The sequence below is a fragment of the Apteryx mantelli genome, chromosome 1 (assembly GCF_036417845.1).
Source record: "Apteryx mantelli isolate bAptMan1 chromosome 1, bAptMan1.hap1, whole genome shotgun sequence".
Classification (NCBI taxonomy): domain Eukaryota; kingdom Metazoa; phylum Chordata; class Aves; order Apterygiformes; family Apterygidae; genus Apteryx; species Apteryx mantelli.
The window spans coordinates 212,855,221-212,872,700 of NC_089978.1; the positions used below are offsets into that span (position 1 = coordinate 212,855,221).

Consider the following 17,480-nt stretch of genomic DNA (forward strand, 5'->3'; position numbering starts at 1 on the left):
TGTAATCAGAAGTGAAACAGAACAGCATATCATTAATTAACAATTTATCATTCCTCTATGTCATTTTCAACTTTTTATAGAGGGGAGACAATCACTTAATTATAGTGATTATTATGTATAGTGTATGCAGCTGAGATTTTAAAGAACATAAAACCTTTTTGCCTGTGAAAATGGCTTTGATGCTATGCTTAACCTTTCTTTAACCTTATCCTCATTTTCTTGTCTTCCACTCCCCAGTGAGTTAGGATAAATCAATATAAATCGAAAGTGCATGGGCGGGGGGGGAACCAACAAGCCCTATTTTACTTCTTAGTTATCAACAGATGGAAAGGTCAATCAAGAAAAAAAAAATCTATATTTAATACTACATTATTAAAACTACAAAAATAGCTCGATAATTTATTAAAATTACATATTTGTACTATTTTGAATTTTAAGGGGGTTAGGTACTTCAACTTCTAACTCAATATAAAGACACCATTGAAATTAATGCACCTTCTGGGTTTGACTCAGTTCATCCTAAAACCATTTCATTCTGCTGTGCTCTTGTTCTGGCTCGTACTTTTTTTGTCAGTGGTGAAAGACAGCATAAGAGTTTTATCAATAATGGGTTTCTGTGTGTTCCAAAGGAAGAAAGAGCTGTAGAAAACCAGCTGACCTTTCTTTATTGTCTACTACAGCTCCTCTAAGTTTCAATATACTTAGACCATTGCCTACGGTTTGAATTGGTTTTCTTTGATTTCCAGCAGGAACTGACTCAAGGTCCATTGAAGTCAGTGGATTTCAGATACAATCTTTAAATCAGGAAAATGTGTGATAAATAGCCATCCATGCACCAAGGCTGCAGAACAGCCCTTTGGTGTTTTAAATGTATTCTCATAGTTTTCTCAGTCTCATCAGGATCAGATGTGTGGTACTACAGTAAGGCAAAAAAGGGATTTCAGCTTAGATAGAAATACCAAGAAATACCATTTCTTTTTGTGAGATTTTGTGAGATTTTTGCCAGATCAAGGGCGAGCTTCAAGTCATATCCCAGATTGTGTATCCCTTGATGCAGGGCTATCCAAAAGTTATATCAGAATTTTGCCTCCTCTCTAGTTAGAAGTAAATTATGTTTTGTTTCCTTATGAAGACCTTCTTTTGGACACTTACTGGCCTAGAAAATACTTCTTTTGTGCCATTGTGCTACTACTGTTGGTAGCAGTTTTAAAAGCAGTTTTCATTAGTTTTAGGAATGAAGTGGAAACTAACAATTCACAAACTGACAAATATTTCTTAAGCAGAAAGACTAAATGCAAAGAAATAAGTTGTCATTTTGTATTTCAAGTCCAACAGCGTAAGGCAAGGACTGTGGCTTTCTGTTCAGAACCAGCTGATGGGCCTCCATTGTTTTCACAGGAAAAACTTCTATGTTTTGGACACAAGCCACTTAAAGATATAGCATGTTGACACACGTGCGCAAACAGAAATACATATATTGACTTTACTAAATAAAGAGGTGACAATTAAAGCCTGTAAATATTGCTGGTTTAAAAAGGAACCATTTATTCCCACATACTGCATGAGAGCACCATGGAAGTATAAGGTCATTCCCCCAGCATCTCCCGGTTTCATTAGATAGGAAGATATTAAACAAGAACTGCATAAACTTATTTTCTCAATTGTTTCTCTTCAGCTCTTAAAGAAAACAGCATTATACATACATACACACACACACACACACACACATATATATATTTGGCAGATACATAAGTATTAGCTTCCTTTTTGAAAGAAATAAGAAAGTTCAGCAGATGAATAATACAGGCAAAAGCAAGCCTTGAATTTCCTGATTGTTGCCCCTGGTAAAAGAGCTCCCAAACAATATCTGATACCCTTGGGTAGTAGGTTTATTCATATCACTGAAGTTGAGATTTTTGGATCACGATGGTCTGACTTCAATCCCATTCAGGTCAAGAGCTAGAATAAACCTTTAAATCATGAATCTTTTATGTACTTAGCAGTTAATCTGGAGGAGAGTAAGCGAGAAGAATAATGCTCTTCCTTGGTAAGAAGCCATCGTTCTTCAGATCACATTCAGATTAATCCCTATTTGGGAGTATTAAGGCACCTAAACAGATGCAAAAATTATTTTAAAATGTATATAAAAAGAAATGAGTGAGACACAGGAACATAAATAGCTTTGAGGATCCCGGATTATCAGAGCTTTTGAAAATCCCGAGGTGGGATTTCCTAAAGAATATCTGACTGATAATAGGACAGGGGATGTCTTGTTCTCTGAGGGTTTTTCAACTATACAGATACAATTGCTTTAGACTAATGCATTTCAGTGATAGTTTTCTCCAGTGACTGCTTTCTTTGAAAACCCTGCTGTCTCTCATTTTGCTCCTGCCCTGAAATACACACTAGCGGTGCCCAGGGACTAGGTACTCTCTACATTTTCCTGCATTAGCCCACTCAAATGGAGTTTGTTTAGTTAGCAGCATATAGATTGGGAATGGATGAATAATGTCTTATATTATTTGGAACTGGTTATATCATGTTCCCAGCTGGTGTTTACTTAAGAGTAGAGTAGCAATAACTACCTTAAATGAACAACTCTTAAAAAAATAATGAAAAATGTTTGCAGGTGGATGGAACAAGGAACGTATACTGGAAAAGATATTGGAACAATTTAATAATGATGAACTGTTTTTTTTTGTTTTTTTTCCCCCAAACATTATTGAATTTTGTGAGGAAGGAGAGAAAACTGAAGATCTTTTTTACCCTTATAAGAGTTTCTTTCAGCTGAAATATAAAATAAGAACCCTGAGTACTAATGGCTATTAAAAATCTTAAGTTACTTGTTGCAGATTAGCCTTAGTGCTTTGCCTGAATTCCAGCTTGAGTAATTACATTTCACTTACCTAAGATTTACCTTCTAGCTATTGAGTCAAGAATGTACTCTTCTCCACTTTGCAAACTCTCTGTTGAGTACTTCTGACAAAGAATAGAGGTTATTTTCCACTCTTGTATTTAACTGTATTAATTACTGTTACTTCTCAGCCTTCTCTTATCTTCTTTATAGGTATGTTGTGTTACAACTATAATGTTGCATTTTAATGACTCCAAGATTATCAATTTACACCCTCACCCACTTGAACCTGGGTTGATCCCTGGTTACTGGCGAGTACAAATATTTCTGGCACCTGAAGGGCCAGGTATATCAGAGGTGTATCAGAAGAAGGGAAGAAGTAGTTCAGCCTTCCTCTTCTTCAAGTAGCCTATTTTTGTGAAGCATTTGTGGTCAAGAGGCCCATCTTCCAGCTGTTGTGGCCCCATTTGCTGTTTCACCCCAGGATACCTACTTCAGGGTCCGACTGGACCAAACCTTTCCATACAGTCATTGCTTAGCCAGTTCGTTTTTCCCTTTTCTCCACTTCCTCAGGTGAAGTTCACCTACTTTGGGAGAGGAAATTATTTCACTTTGGGTCAACATAGTCCCATTAAATTTGTGCTTTTGGCAAAGATAGAATAAGCCATTGTGGACCAGTGGTGAATTTGGTGAACACTTTCTTAAATACCAAGGGAACCTCTGCAGCAAAGGATTTAAATAAATGCAGCACTATAATCAGTAATACAATATGGCTGTCAGGTAGTTATGAGGAGGTTGAGAAGAAAGGGTGTTCGTTTCTGAGGATAGGGGAATGTTAATTATAGCTTCATCCTGGGTTTTAGATAAGTGACTGAAATTAAAAAATAGTCACTGCCTTTGCATGTTCCATTTTTACCATTTTCTATAGTGCTAATAAACTCATGGCTTTAACTGAATCCTGATTTAAAACAAAATATGATGCTTTGTCTACTGTTTATTAGGAGGAAAAACACATGGAGTGAAAATGATAGTGATAGGGAGTGGACTCATGAAAGCAAAGATGTTTTAAAGGCATGAAATCCAAGCCAAGGGAAATAAGATAATCATATTTGTGCAGGACTGAGTAAAAAAAAGGAATGTGAAAAGCTAGACGCTGTTGACTTTATGCCGTTACATACCGGGTATACCATGTAATACTGGCTTGTCATCATTCTCTTTCTTTATTGTATATTAAAGTAAATAGTCAAGTCATTCCCTTGAGAGCAGCTCTGCCACTAATTCAAGTTGCTCCAGGCACTAATTTATACACTGGTCTTTTACACACACATTTCTTTCCATTGCTGTTTGTACAGGGTGCAAGTTGGAACAAGATGAGGATGTCTTTCTTGTCGTTTCTTTTCTTTTTAAAAAGTGCATTTCCTCAGGGTAGCTCATCACCTGTGATCTTTAGGGGCTTCGAAGAGCAGGAAATGAGGCACACTCAAGACTAAATTTTTGTTGCTATCTCTTCTGAATATCTTCATCTTTAAATGCAATGCAAATATAATACGGATAGTTGCTAGGCAGGGCCCTAAAGGAGGAAGATGGGCAAAGTCCTGGAGAAAACAAGGTATCTGGTTATGTCTCATTTCCCAGAGAGTTATTGGACAGGAGAAGTTGCAAACTTCTGAAACTATTTTTGTCCCCTCGGATTTGAGGTTGTAATTAATTGCCAAAAGAGTTACATGTTGAGGATAGAGTGGCTACACCAGGGCAGTGTTGTTATGTAGGTGGGAAGAAGAATCTAATTTGTTTCACTCTTAATCTCTTCTCACAAAACTTCTTTTTACCTTTTTTGTAAGGGAGAAGGAAGGCCAATAAACACAATTAATTCAATTAAATTATTTAAATCAATTAGATCAATTCAATCAATTAGATTAGTTCAATTAGATTAATGCAAACCAGGTGCTCTATACATTCATCTTCCATTAAATTAACTATTATTTATTCAAAAATACTTAATTTATTGAAATCTCTCAATCTGGACAGCAGCTTAGTTTCACTTAGTTTAACTCAGTGTAAGACAGATCTCTTCAGTTGAAACATCATGATCTTAGAGCCTGGACTTGTAAATATTTGCATATCTCCAACTCACATGGGGGTACAATTCAGTGATATACTTTCCCTGTCAGCAAAACTGATATAAGAAATTGCTTATTCCTGCTCTCACTTTGCTCTCAGCTGTGCTGGTGGAAATGTTAGTACTATAAATTGAGTGATTAAAATACCTCCAGAATCATCTAGGCCTGAGGAGAAGAAACACTTTGCAGAATCAAGCTCTTACAGAAGGATAAAGCAACTCTTGTAATATTTGAATCCTGGTTTATATACACCTTATTTCTCAAGACACCTGGGTCAACTGTATTAAAAATGAAACCAGAATGACTTTAACCTGGAAAGAAAGCACATACAACAAAACCCTATCATAGACACAGTAAGAAGAAGAAAAGCAGAAAACTGGCAATTATCTACAGTGAATGCATGTCTCATTGAACTTATTTTGTAGCACCTACCTACTAAAAGAGAAGCTGTCAGCAATTTAGGATCGTAAGGGCTTTTCCCTCGGCCATTTTCAAAATGTGAATCTTCCATTTTAAAAATGTTGTCCTGTGGGGTGGAAAAAAGAAAGAAACAACATTATTTTTTGAAAGGACACTAAAAATAAGTTGAATTCAATAGAGTGCAGTACATATGATTCATACTGGTATTGTGGCTTCAGGGATGTCAACATACACAAGGTGAGGATCTGGCAAAAGTGCCCACCTTCTAACTGATATTGTGCTAAGGCTAGTCAAAAGCACAAATGCACATTCACAGGTCTTGTCTCATCTATTCTACTTCATATATAATTTCCATGGTTTCACTGAATTGTATCTGCCTTCAGTAGGAATATTGCCTGAGTAGTATTTACTGAAGATGTTAGTATTTGAAACTTTTGTCTGAAAAAGATGAAACCTGTTTTTAATGGACTACACTTTTCACTAATCTATACTTCAGGGATGTTTTGGAAAAGTGCAATGCTGAATTCTGCTTTCCTAACTTGGGATTTTAGTCACCTACTGTTCCCTGTATTCTCAAATTCAATTTTAACTGCATCATCAGAGCTTTTTTTTTTTTTTTTTTCCACTACTGTGAAATGCAACTTTTAGAATATACAAACTGGGGGCAAAGTATATGGGGGATAAAACAAGATTAGAAAAAAACATCTCAGTCAACACTAACTCAAATCAGGGTCAGTAAATCAAAAGCAATGGGATTTTCAGCACACTTAATTATTTCGTTTTTAACTGGGAGATCAAATCTGCCAATCAAATTGAACACCATGTTCATCTTATGTTTTGCACTGAGGGTAAAACCAGAAGGATAGAGACCTTTTTGCATAGTAGACACTATAGTGATAGGAGACTTGTGGAAGCCAGAGCAAAAGCTGAAATGTCCATTTCCCATCTGCACTGTGGATGATTTGCATTGACACTTGACTTGGTCAAGAAGCCCCAAAGCTGGGACCTGGCCAGGCAGGTATTCTGGTTACGTAGCTCTTAGCACCCAGCTTTCAAGCTGCTTCTCCCTAAAATTCCTCTATAAGGTAGATGCTGGAGGATTTCCTCTAACCAATATTTACAGGACCAAGGGGCTTAGGCTGCAGTAGCAATTACAGCTTGCTACAACCTCTTTTTTCCTACTGTCTGATCAGAGGTTGACGGTCCTTTTTAGTCAGGTGGACAAAAAGAAGCAGAGCAGGATGTATGTCTAACAAAGTATTAACAGTAAGAAGTAACCAAGAAGCTGGTACTTTTATTTTGTCTAGCTATTTCATAACAGATCAGCTCCTGATTTTCAAGTCTCTACAGTACTCACTGCTTCCATTGACTGTCTCAATTCCCGCTTCCTCATTCTTGTTACCTCTTTGCAATCAGAGAATCACAGAGCTGCAGGTTGGAAGGGTTCTCTACATGTCATTGAGTCCAGCCTCTCACTTGAAGGAATACTGTTGCCAACATGGGATATGGTCAGCTTTGGTTTTGTCTAGCCAAGTTGGGAAAACCTTCAGAGACGGAGATTCTACAGCCATTCTAGGCAACCTCCCCTGTACTCCTAACAAAAACTTTTTTTTTTTCTCACCTGAACTTTCCAGGTGTAATATGTGGCTGTTGTTCCTTAATATATCATCTGCCACTATTGCAAAGAGTGTGACCTTGTCTTCTTTGCAACTACCTTTCAAATTGTTGTAGGCTGTTCTTAAATTGCCCATTAGCCTTCTCTTCTCCAGGTTAAATCTCAGGCTAGAACTTCATGAAAGCTTAACTAGCGTGTAAATTCCAGAAAGTGACTTACATTGTCTCAAAATTGCACATAATGCTTTCACCCTCAAGAGCACCGCTCCAGTGCTCAGTGCTGGAGTCTTGGCACTTCACAGGGCTGTGGGGATCCAAAAATATCAACAGCTCAAATCTTGTTCAGCAATAGCTTCAGTAATGTTTTTTTTAATGTGAAGATCAGTCAGGCAAATAGGTGGTGTCTTCCTCAGAAGTAGCGAATTAAAGTATTTGGAAGCAGCACTCTCTCTGGCACCCTGCCTTCCCTCATCTTGCTAGTTCTTACTGAATCCAGGTATGGGCCAGGCCAGTGACCAAATGGTCCAAAAGGGATTATTTTAAACCTACTGAGGCCATGTTTCTGTAGGAGGGCCAGCCACATACTATGATTTTTTATTAAAGGCTTCTTTAATTATATCATGCAAATATGTGTGTGTGTGTGTGTGTGTGTGTGTTACATATTTTTAAAAGAATGCCAAAAGGACTTTACAGCAATTTACTGCAGAGAAAGGTAAAGGGGTAACGGACTGTTAGCACTGTAGTTTGTCTGGAACGGCTAACTGCACTGTAAGATAAAAAAGTTTGGGCACAGCTTTCTGAAGTTTGAACCCAAAATTCAAGCTCAATCTCCTAAGGCATGTTCTTGTAGATGCGCCCTGTCTGATTATGTTTATACAGTCATTCTGTGTCTGTAATATCTGACACAATATTGAATTTTTTTCTTTTCCTTTGTCCTTATTTTTATTTTTTAATAGTTCAGACACATTCTTCACTCCTATCCAATTTTCTGACTTTGCTCCTTCTAACCATAAATGAATAAATAATGAAAAAGAAAACCATTTTTGAATTTCTGCTGTAGGGCCTATATCAAGATCTTGCACAATAAATAAAAGTAATAAGTTGAAGAGACTGCTGGATCTCAACTACAATAATAGAAAATGGCACTAATGCTACAAGCCATTATTGAAAAATGTTATTATCAACTACATTTTCTTGGGATTTCTTCTTACTAGATGATAATTGCTCAACTTGAACACCAATGGATATTTGATAAGGCTATAAAGTCAATGGCATGGCAGTTAAAGCAGAATATATTCCCAAGATAATCCCATGTGTCATTATAAAACAAATAGGAAACAGATGTGGAAAATGATTTGATGTAGGAAGGATCTGATTTTTGACTATTCTTCTGGTTTATGTCACTGCGACTCTACTGATATTGTTGTGTAACGGGCAAAAAAGAGTGGAGAATCAGGTCAGCATAAGACAGAGACCTACCCTCCTTCTTAGGGTTTGTGGAATAAACCTTTTGAAATAACAGGCATGACAGGGAAATCCCACAGTGTTTTCATATTTCAGTTAAAATTCAATGTAGAGGCACATGCAATGTTTCCAAATGCATCAGTGAGTAATAATGATAATAAATATATCACTGTTAGGTGCCAAATAAGTGTATCATGGTTAGTTTGAAGCCTCAGGGGATTTTAAGAAACATGCTAGAAGAAGCCTAACTTATCACAAATAGGGCAACTTGCCCAAATACCTCTTTGGGTGCAGAAGTCAAACCATCTCTGCCTACTGGCAATAAATAGAGGCAGCAAAGAAAATCTTTCCTGTGAACCCCCCCAGTTAAAATAAAATAAAATAAAATAAAATAAAATAAAATAAAATAAAAAACCTAGGAAGCAATAAAGAAGCATGACTAATGATAGGTACTTGATCGTTTCTAGTCACCAGTCCATACGCACTAGTGCATACACACCCAAATCCTGCCCTAAGGTGCCTTGTCAGTGGGAGATGAGGCGAGAAGTCAATGCGAGTATTTAAGGGCAAAAACTCATCTCTGCATTTTCTGTAAAACATGCGCTTCATCTTTTTTCCCCAAGAATTAGGCTCTGACACGCAGGCTATGTGCCTGACATTATAAGTTGTCCTATCCACCTAAATTCCACCTGAGAAGCTGTGTGTAAGCAGCAGGGAGAGTGAGGACAGAAAAATGACCCAGAGGGGCTACCTGGAGCTAGCAAAGACCAAGGCTGTGCTCAGAGGCTTGGGTAGACTTTGGTCTGTGCGACCATGGCCTTCACTTACACAAAAATGGCAAGACCTCTTAGCTGGAGAGCATTCACATTATTTACACTCAGAAAAGTTTTTGAGCAAATTAAAATTTTGCTGCTTCTTGAGCTTTATAGTCAATTGAATGCAAAGAGTCATATCACAGTGAGTCAGCAGACCCCTTAGCCATAAACAGTAAGAAAAAGAGTATACTCACAAACTGCTCACTATTTCGAAGCCATGTGAGGGCTATTATATAACCAGAGACAGGAATTCATGACAAAGCAAGCTTACCGTTCTGACTGTAAAGGAAATTCTCTAGAAATAGAAAAGAAAACAAAAAAGAGAAGAAAAAGAAGAGAAAAGAAAAGAAAAAAAGAGAAGAAAAGAGATGAAAAGAAAAGAAAAGAAAAAAGAAAAGAAAAAAGAAAAGAAAAGAAGAAAAAAGAGAGGAGAGGAGAGGAAAAGGAGAGGAAATAGATGTTCAAATAAAGATCACTGTAACTCACTGTTAAGCCCAATTTATTCTACAGAACTCCTCTTTAGTTGCTCTGGCAACACAAAGGGACATTACAATGTACTTCAAGCCTCTTTGGGGATCCTAGTAGATAAAAACCCACCTCTGGTGTATTTCAGTTAGTTGGTGTGTGGGTTATAAAACACTAGGTTTCCTATCTAATTGATGCTTCTATAAAATGCATACTAACACCACCAAAAATGAGGGAAGTGTTCAGGTCCTGAATTAAGGTATGAGGGACAGACATTGCCCACATGATGGTGCACTGAAATTCCACAAATTCACAGTGACAGTAACTGACAGCAAGCATCCCACTACAGCTCGGCTCATGTTATAGGGTGAATCATGGTTCCACCTAGGAAACTTTGCATTGTGGGTTAACATGCCACGTGCCTTTCATCCTGCTTCTCAGTCCTATGAACAAGGATTTTCCTGTAGCACGTACTAAAATAAATGGCAAGACTAAGCCAGAAAGAACTACAGTTCAGTCCTGGAACAAACATACAAATTCTCATGACTCCCAGTCCTTTTCCCCCATGACCTGCCATTTTAAGGCTACAGAGATTCACTTTCAGACTGCTGAAAAGTGGCTGAAACTATGCCCTTCATCATGGTATTGACTGCTGCCAAGACACTGCTACTTGAGAAGACTTACTTCATATCTTGCTATTGAATAGCTTCAGCCAGCCAGTATGATAGCAGTGAAATATATATATATATGTATATGTGTGTGTGTGTGTATGTGTACACCCACTGCATAACCATATATATATAAATATATACAGACACACACATATATATACACCCAGTATGATAGCTTTTGTAAAAGACTTGGAGTCTATCTCAGCAGCTAGCCAGTCCAGAACTGTCTCAACAAAACAAGGACAAGAAAGGTGTCAGCATAGACTGGGTGTTTTTGGTGAAGGTTTTCTTAGCTCTTCTTTCCCAGTTTGGCACTATTTCTGGCTTGTGAGAAAACCTGTGATTGGTGGGGAAGAGCTAAACTACTAGGATGGCCAGCAGTTCCTGTTGAATTTCAGTGTCATTTCTTTTTAATGAAAGTTTTCTGGCACTTCACACAGAAATTATCCCAGAATTGCAGAGCCTAACACAGCAAAACTGCTGCCAGTCTATAATGAATTAATGGAGTGCAAGCAGATCATCTGAAGAGGCTGTGTTGATGGAGTGTGTACAGCTACTAAGAAGGTATTACTGGTTTAGATTATAAGGCACGGAAGACTTAGAACGGTTTGACAGAAATGATGCTCCCCAGCTGCGTTAGAGCAGCTGATGGAAGTCATATCCTTACTCTTTGTAACCCCCAGACCATAAATAGAAAGCAGCACATCTCCAGGGCGTCTTCCAGGGGCTAGTTGATCATCAGGACAAGCTGATGAACAGTAATGTGGGATGGTCCAGAAATATTCAGGATGCCAGGAGCTTTAGGAACTAGCACGTCTTTTGTTTAATGAAAAAGGTAGAGTTGGCCACAGCTGTGAATATTATTGATGTTCACATTTCCCTTGCTGGTCTCACAGAGTCAGTTCTACTATTGTGAAGCATCTTATAAGACAAATAGATTGCACGGGAAAAAGAAAGAAAGAAAGAAAAAAAAAGCCCGAGCGCCTGCAGTATGACAATGCAATTGGAAAGAATATCTGTTTGGAAGACTTTAAGGCAGATGGCAATGTCTCTTAACTGAGCCAGAAGTTGCTGGCACTGAAATATTGTGTTCTGTGTATTATACAGCACTGGTGAGAAGAAAAGCAAAAGCAAAAGCCCCACTTCCCACTCAGAGGCAAACCTTCGAAGACATTAAGGTTTGGATTTATCCCCACTAAATAGAGGCATCAACTGAGGCTGCTAAATTTGCCCCCCTACACACAGTCGGCAGAAAGCAACAGGTTCCTCTGAATGACAAGTCGGACCAATGAAGAACTGAAATTCCCAAGGACAAGATCTCTCTTCACTGATTACAGAGGAAGCCTTAGGTGTCTCAGTGAAGTGAGACCATAGCAGTTTAGGTCTGATCTAACAGGATAGCCCTTCTGAACTGAACTCTGCCAGGGCAGCTGATCAGTCATCTTACTTTTAGAACAGAAGCTGGTGTTTTCACTGTTCCCCACACCCTCAATATAATAATTTTGATTTGATTTTCCTCTTGCCTTGTACCAATTTCCATGCACACATTTTATGACTATCTCAAGGATTTTCCACAGAATCTTTTAAGCACATTTCACTCTATGAAGAATGATTTATTTATGAATTGTGTTACTTTTCAAGAAGAATTTTAAGTGGAACAACTATGTGGGATATGACTATGTTCTTATTGTTATTTTATTTCCTATTTCACACCTAATCTATTGAGTCATGAAAACTGTTAAATATGAGGACTTTGGTTTCAGGGTTGGGAATCATGCTGTTATGGAACTTTTAAAAAGCAAATTTTATTAAAGTCATCCCAGTGGAATACTTTTTTTTAAAAAAAAAAGTGCAAGTGCAAATAAATATAATGTGAGAAATTATGCAAAAAAAACAAATATTAAAACAAATGTTAATGTTGAGGCAAGTGGTAACCATTGGGGAAATAGATGAAAAGTGATTGAGGCAATAAGGCAACTGTTTTAAATCATTAATTATATTTAAAAAAAAAAGTCCACACAATGGGCTTCTGACTTTTAACGTTCAAGCTCCATGTGGCATGGGGTCTTTACTTGCTCACATTTGGAGGATACTGGGCTTTGGAATACCATTCTAGTTATTTTCTGTTTTTCCAACCTGGGCTTAACAGAGCTGAGCTATCAGAGTTTTAAAAGCCAGTGGGAAATCACTGTAAGTGACAGATCCTTAGTAAAAAAGCTGTTTCCAAGAAGGAGAGGTCTCCAGCTTCTGTAGGACCTGGAACCAGACCCTCTTGGGCTGCTGCGCTGGGTAGAGGGGAGTCAGAAGGAACTTTGCTGAAGAGAGTTTGCTGGCAAAACTATCTGATCAGGAGCTCCAGAGGACATCTGCCATCTCTCTGTGCTTTCCCTCAGGCAGCTTCTTCAGCTTCGTTATCTTTGCAAGACCCCTCTCTAACAGTTCCTGGATTAGTCTATGCCCTCTTTTTCGGGCCCAAGAAACACTCTTTCCCCTGAGACACCCTGCTTGTAAATATTCACTGAAATTTTGATGTTTGAAAATCTTTATGTTGATATTGGACAATGGACTAAATGAGCTGTTGAGGTGACCACTGGTTCCACACTTCCTTGGTTCTGTAGTTCAGTGAAAGCAGAATAGAGATCTTGATTTCTATTTCTATTTCTATTTTTGCCACAGTATGTCACTTACATTGGAAACTTTTCCTGGCTTATAATATTCAGAATATGTCTTAAAATGCAGCAGACAACTCTGGTAGGCAGAAAAGTTTGAAAATCTGTCTCTGTAGACAACAAGTGAATTTGGAGAACTTACCCTCTCGATAGCTCAGTTTCAGTCAAATATCTGAAGTCCCACATTTATCTGGTTTATTCTGAGATTAACTGAGTTAATAAATATTAAGTTACCATAAACCTTTACAAAAAGGCATTTTTTTATATCTATCTATCTATATAAATAATTATAATTCAATGAATTTAATGAGAGGGAAACCATTGCCAAATGAGCTATGTAGGAACAGCTGGTTTAATATATTCATTATTTGTAGTTTATGATTTGTAATTCCTTCTGCCTCTGATTGGAAGACAAACAAAGTGTCAGTGTCAAATAGTGAAAACTCATTCACACCTGAACATACTAGTTTGCATGCTAATATTGGTATTTATATGAAGAATGGCTTCTTTCAAATAGCTGTGCAAGATATGTAAATAGAAAGAGGCCAGGCACAGTCAAACTGAACAGCTGTTCAAAAAAGAAATATATATTTGTGAACTTGGTTTTGCAATATTTCACAAGCTACAGACAGCAGACTTATCTGAGTGTCATTCGACTTATTTTTTTTTTTCCTAAGACATGTCCTAGATTTGGTGCACAAAATTGTATCCACTTGCATCAATTCTAAAGCACTGCCTAAATTAATATTTTAGGTAAAATTTTATTTTAATTCCACAAAACACATAGGAATTAAGACACTTTAAAAATACCAAGGAATTTCATTACAGTATCATTATAGTATTTATCCCTTTAGAAAAAACAGCCAATATAGAGTGATTAGGAAAAAAAAAGAAAAAAAAGAAAAGAAAAGAAAAGAAAAGAAAAGAAAAGAAAAGAAAAGAAAAGGAAACACATAGTTAACATGAATGACATGTTAACCTTGACTGATTAGTAAAGACACCAAAAATGCCATCCCAATGGCATACCAGACACTAGATACCATCAAGGATATTGAACAATTCTCAAAGGACATGGGGAATTCAGACATCTTTGTGTTGCAACTTTCTGGGTTGTCAAGTGCAATATATCACCTAGGATCACCGGCTGGCTCATATAGGATGACCTCTGGAAATAAAACCACCACACAATGACTGTCTGTTCCAGTCAAGTTATTAAGTGGTCTGCATATGTAAGCAATAAGATACACAAACCTAAAACCAGTACACGTAACTGAACTACATAACCCAAAAGGCTCAATTCTTTAAGTGTTTCTATTCTTACCCCCAACATATTTTCCATTAAAAAACATTTGGAACAGGTTCTAATTGCTTTAGCAGATTCTACTATTATGTTAAATAAATTATCGGGCCATACTCTATCACACGATTGTACTGGTTTTCTATGGTTATTTTTAGCATTCGAGACCACTGCTTTCCCCCTTTGTCTTCTGGATTTCCTGTATGTTATTAGACTGTGGTGAGGTCAGGCATCAGAGGAAATAACAGCAGCGCTAACTCCTAGACCCAGTGTTTTATGAATTACTGAACATCAGTGATGTAATGGCAATAAATCTAACCAGTCTCAGTCTTGTGTCCTGTTGTAAATAAATGAAGTTAGCAAAGGTGTTATTTTATTCAAGAGCCTTCCTGATGAGAAAGAAAATGCTTCCCCCAGGGGATTGTTTGCCAAATTGCTTCTATAATTAGGGTTCTGTTTAACAAGAGAAAGGTTCTCCAGTTTTCCTGGGGAACTTTCATGTCTGAGGCGGGTTTTGTCAAGGGTATCTTATTTACAACACGGAAACGACTGCAAATTGGAGAAGCAACGTATAGAAAGGACTTCGTTGAGTGGAGTTAACATATAAGCATATGGCCAAGATTTTCTAATTTCCCAAGTGATTTTGCATGCTTCCGATTTGGGCACCCAATTTAAGACTTGCTCAAGGCCTATGATTTTCACAGAATACCTAATGTTTACAGAAGTCAAGTCCTTCTTGGGCATGGTGAATTGGGCAGTTTAAAATTCTGGTGCTTAAGACTATTAGTCACTTCTGAAAATTCAGTCATATGTCTGCATTGCTGTTTAAACTGTCTTTTTAATTCCTCAGGGCTGGGTGGGAGGAAGGAATTATCTGCTATGAACCCAAGTGAAGTCCCAAGTAAAGGTTTCCAAAAACCAGACTCAAAATGAGTGACAGAATGAGGATCAAGTCCACAAAAATGTTATAAATTCTTTCTCCTAAAATAAATCCCACTGAGTGTGCTTCCAGAGAATCTGTGCGAGTAACAAGGAAGCAACAGAGAATTCCTCTCTATCGTAACAACTATTAAGCTTTGCTTTGTTTTAAGACATTGCAATCTATCTGCAACCTTTTGTTCAGAGAAGCCTGTAAAGTGGCAGTGTTTGAGAAGCACTCAGATTTATAAAACCATATACAAGGTCTGGAATACAAAAGGTGAAATTCTGGTCCTCTGAGCAATTTTGTTTTTTACTTGAATGAGGTAAAGCTTAAGTTTAAAATCTCTCCAATAAGCATTCATCTTTAGTCTTTGTTCCCTCCGCTTACTATCAAGGTGACACCACCCAGCCCCTCTGCAGCCTCATTTTATTTTTCTTCATTAGCAAAAAATAATATCCTCAACACATTAATAACTGGTATAGCATTAGAGAACAATACCTCTGAAAAGCTAACTTCTATTGTGCGCACGGAGACATAAGTAACAGTAGACATAATTATAACCTCTCTCTGTGACAAGTTACAATTATTACTCATGGCACTGTGTTTAAGAACGATGCATTTCCCATACAGGTTGCTTTTTTTATTAAAAAAAGTCAAGAATGTTTGATATTCTTTTCCCAGTGCAACAAAAATTTTGCTGACATAGAAACAGATGTATTTAAGTGCTTTTGATTCAGGATGACTGAAAAAAAATGCATTAAAATTCATTTCTCTATTCACTATCTTGCCTGCTTTTCTAGCACCCAGGAGTCCCCAGAATGGGAAATAATTAGAGAAACTCGCAAAAATAAGTAATACATTAGCTTATATTTCTATATATGTGCACGCATAAATAGGAATGCACAGTGTCAGTGGGTCAATCAGCATCAAGCCAAATAACTCAGTTACCAATATTCATATTTTTGAAGAGGAAATACTTCCTTTCATTTAACAGAACTTTGGCTCAAACTCCTGTCCGTTTCACCTGGTGAGATCATAGCGTATAAACCAACTTAGCTAATTTAAACAAACTAACAAACACAGCTTCCTCTTGCAGAGCGAGAAGCTCTCCTTTAAACCCTATTGATTCCTGGAATAACTTTCTGCAGCCTCTTCTTAATGGAATCAAAATGATTAGCTTATGTGGCACTTTTCTGCTAAGGAAAGATGCCCTTTTGGTTCCTTCACGGTTCCTCACTGGCAGTGCGGACTGCTTGGGGTCTGGTTGGGTGAGGCAGGGCTCAGTCTCGGGCTCAAGGGACCGTCAAGGACAAACCCTACAGATTGCAAATGCGGTCGTGTGCCACCCGCAGAGTGGTATAATCCTGGGCGCCTTTCTCTTCGTGCATATCTTTTCAGTCTTGCCGTGTGTTTCAGAGCCTCATCCTGAAGCCCAAGGAAGATTCCCCTCAAGTTCAGTGAACGGCAGCAAAATCTTTTTCATATCCCTTGCCATGTTTACATGTTAAGTGGGCGTCACAGCTGATCCATCCAAATGACTGTGCATTAAACCAGTTGTTTTCCATCACCATCAATTTAAAAGGCTTGAACTGATAAATACTTGACTCCTAAACTTGCATCCATACCATCACCCTTCTGCTTTTTGTCATCGTTAAAGTAATGGCAATAAACATGGAGAAGAAAGAGCATGTGTATTCTTAAGCCATACTGATTACTTGTTTTCAAATATCTGACTGAAAAATGCAAGCTTAATTTGCATATATGCAGATAAATGTTTAACCTCACTTAGCTGTTGATCCCTCAAACATATAATTACACACAAACGCACAGATACACAAATAAAAATACTAAGACCTGAAATATTAATCACCTCACCTACTGTGCCAAATTCTTTGAATCTGTTGCCCATAAACAAAAGCACATTTAGACAATGAGCTGAGCTCTCAGCTGCATCCTCAACACTTGTGCAACCCCAGTGAAAGCAAATATAACTAAAGGAACACTCAGCCTTGGAGATGATCAAGCAGGACAAATATCAGAAGAATCCACTTGTCATTTGTATATACACACTATAAATGCAATTTTTAAGGCACTGTGTTGTTTCTAAACCATCTTTTCTTAGTTTTACAACTGGAATGCTTGCTTCCTGTAAGCTTGTCCTGGATCCAG

General features: G+C 37.6%; 1 protein-coding gene across 2 annotated transcripts in view; it reads right to left on the bottom strand.

The window, feature by feature from the left end:
- Nucleotides 1-17,480, bottom strand: part of SEMA3A (semaphorin 3A) — a 176,099-nt gene that overhangs the window by 67,997 nt on the left and 90,622 nt on the right. For both annotated transcript variants that reach the window (XM_067316877.1, XM_067316878.1), the window contains exon 5: nucleotides 5,407-5,500. In XM_067316877.1, coding sequence (XP_067172978.1) covers nucleotides 5,407-5,500 — 94 coding nt within the window. The remainder of the gene's footprint in view (nucleotides 1-5,406; nucleotides 5,501-17,480) is intronic.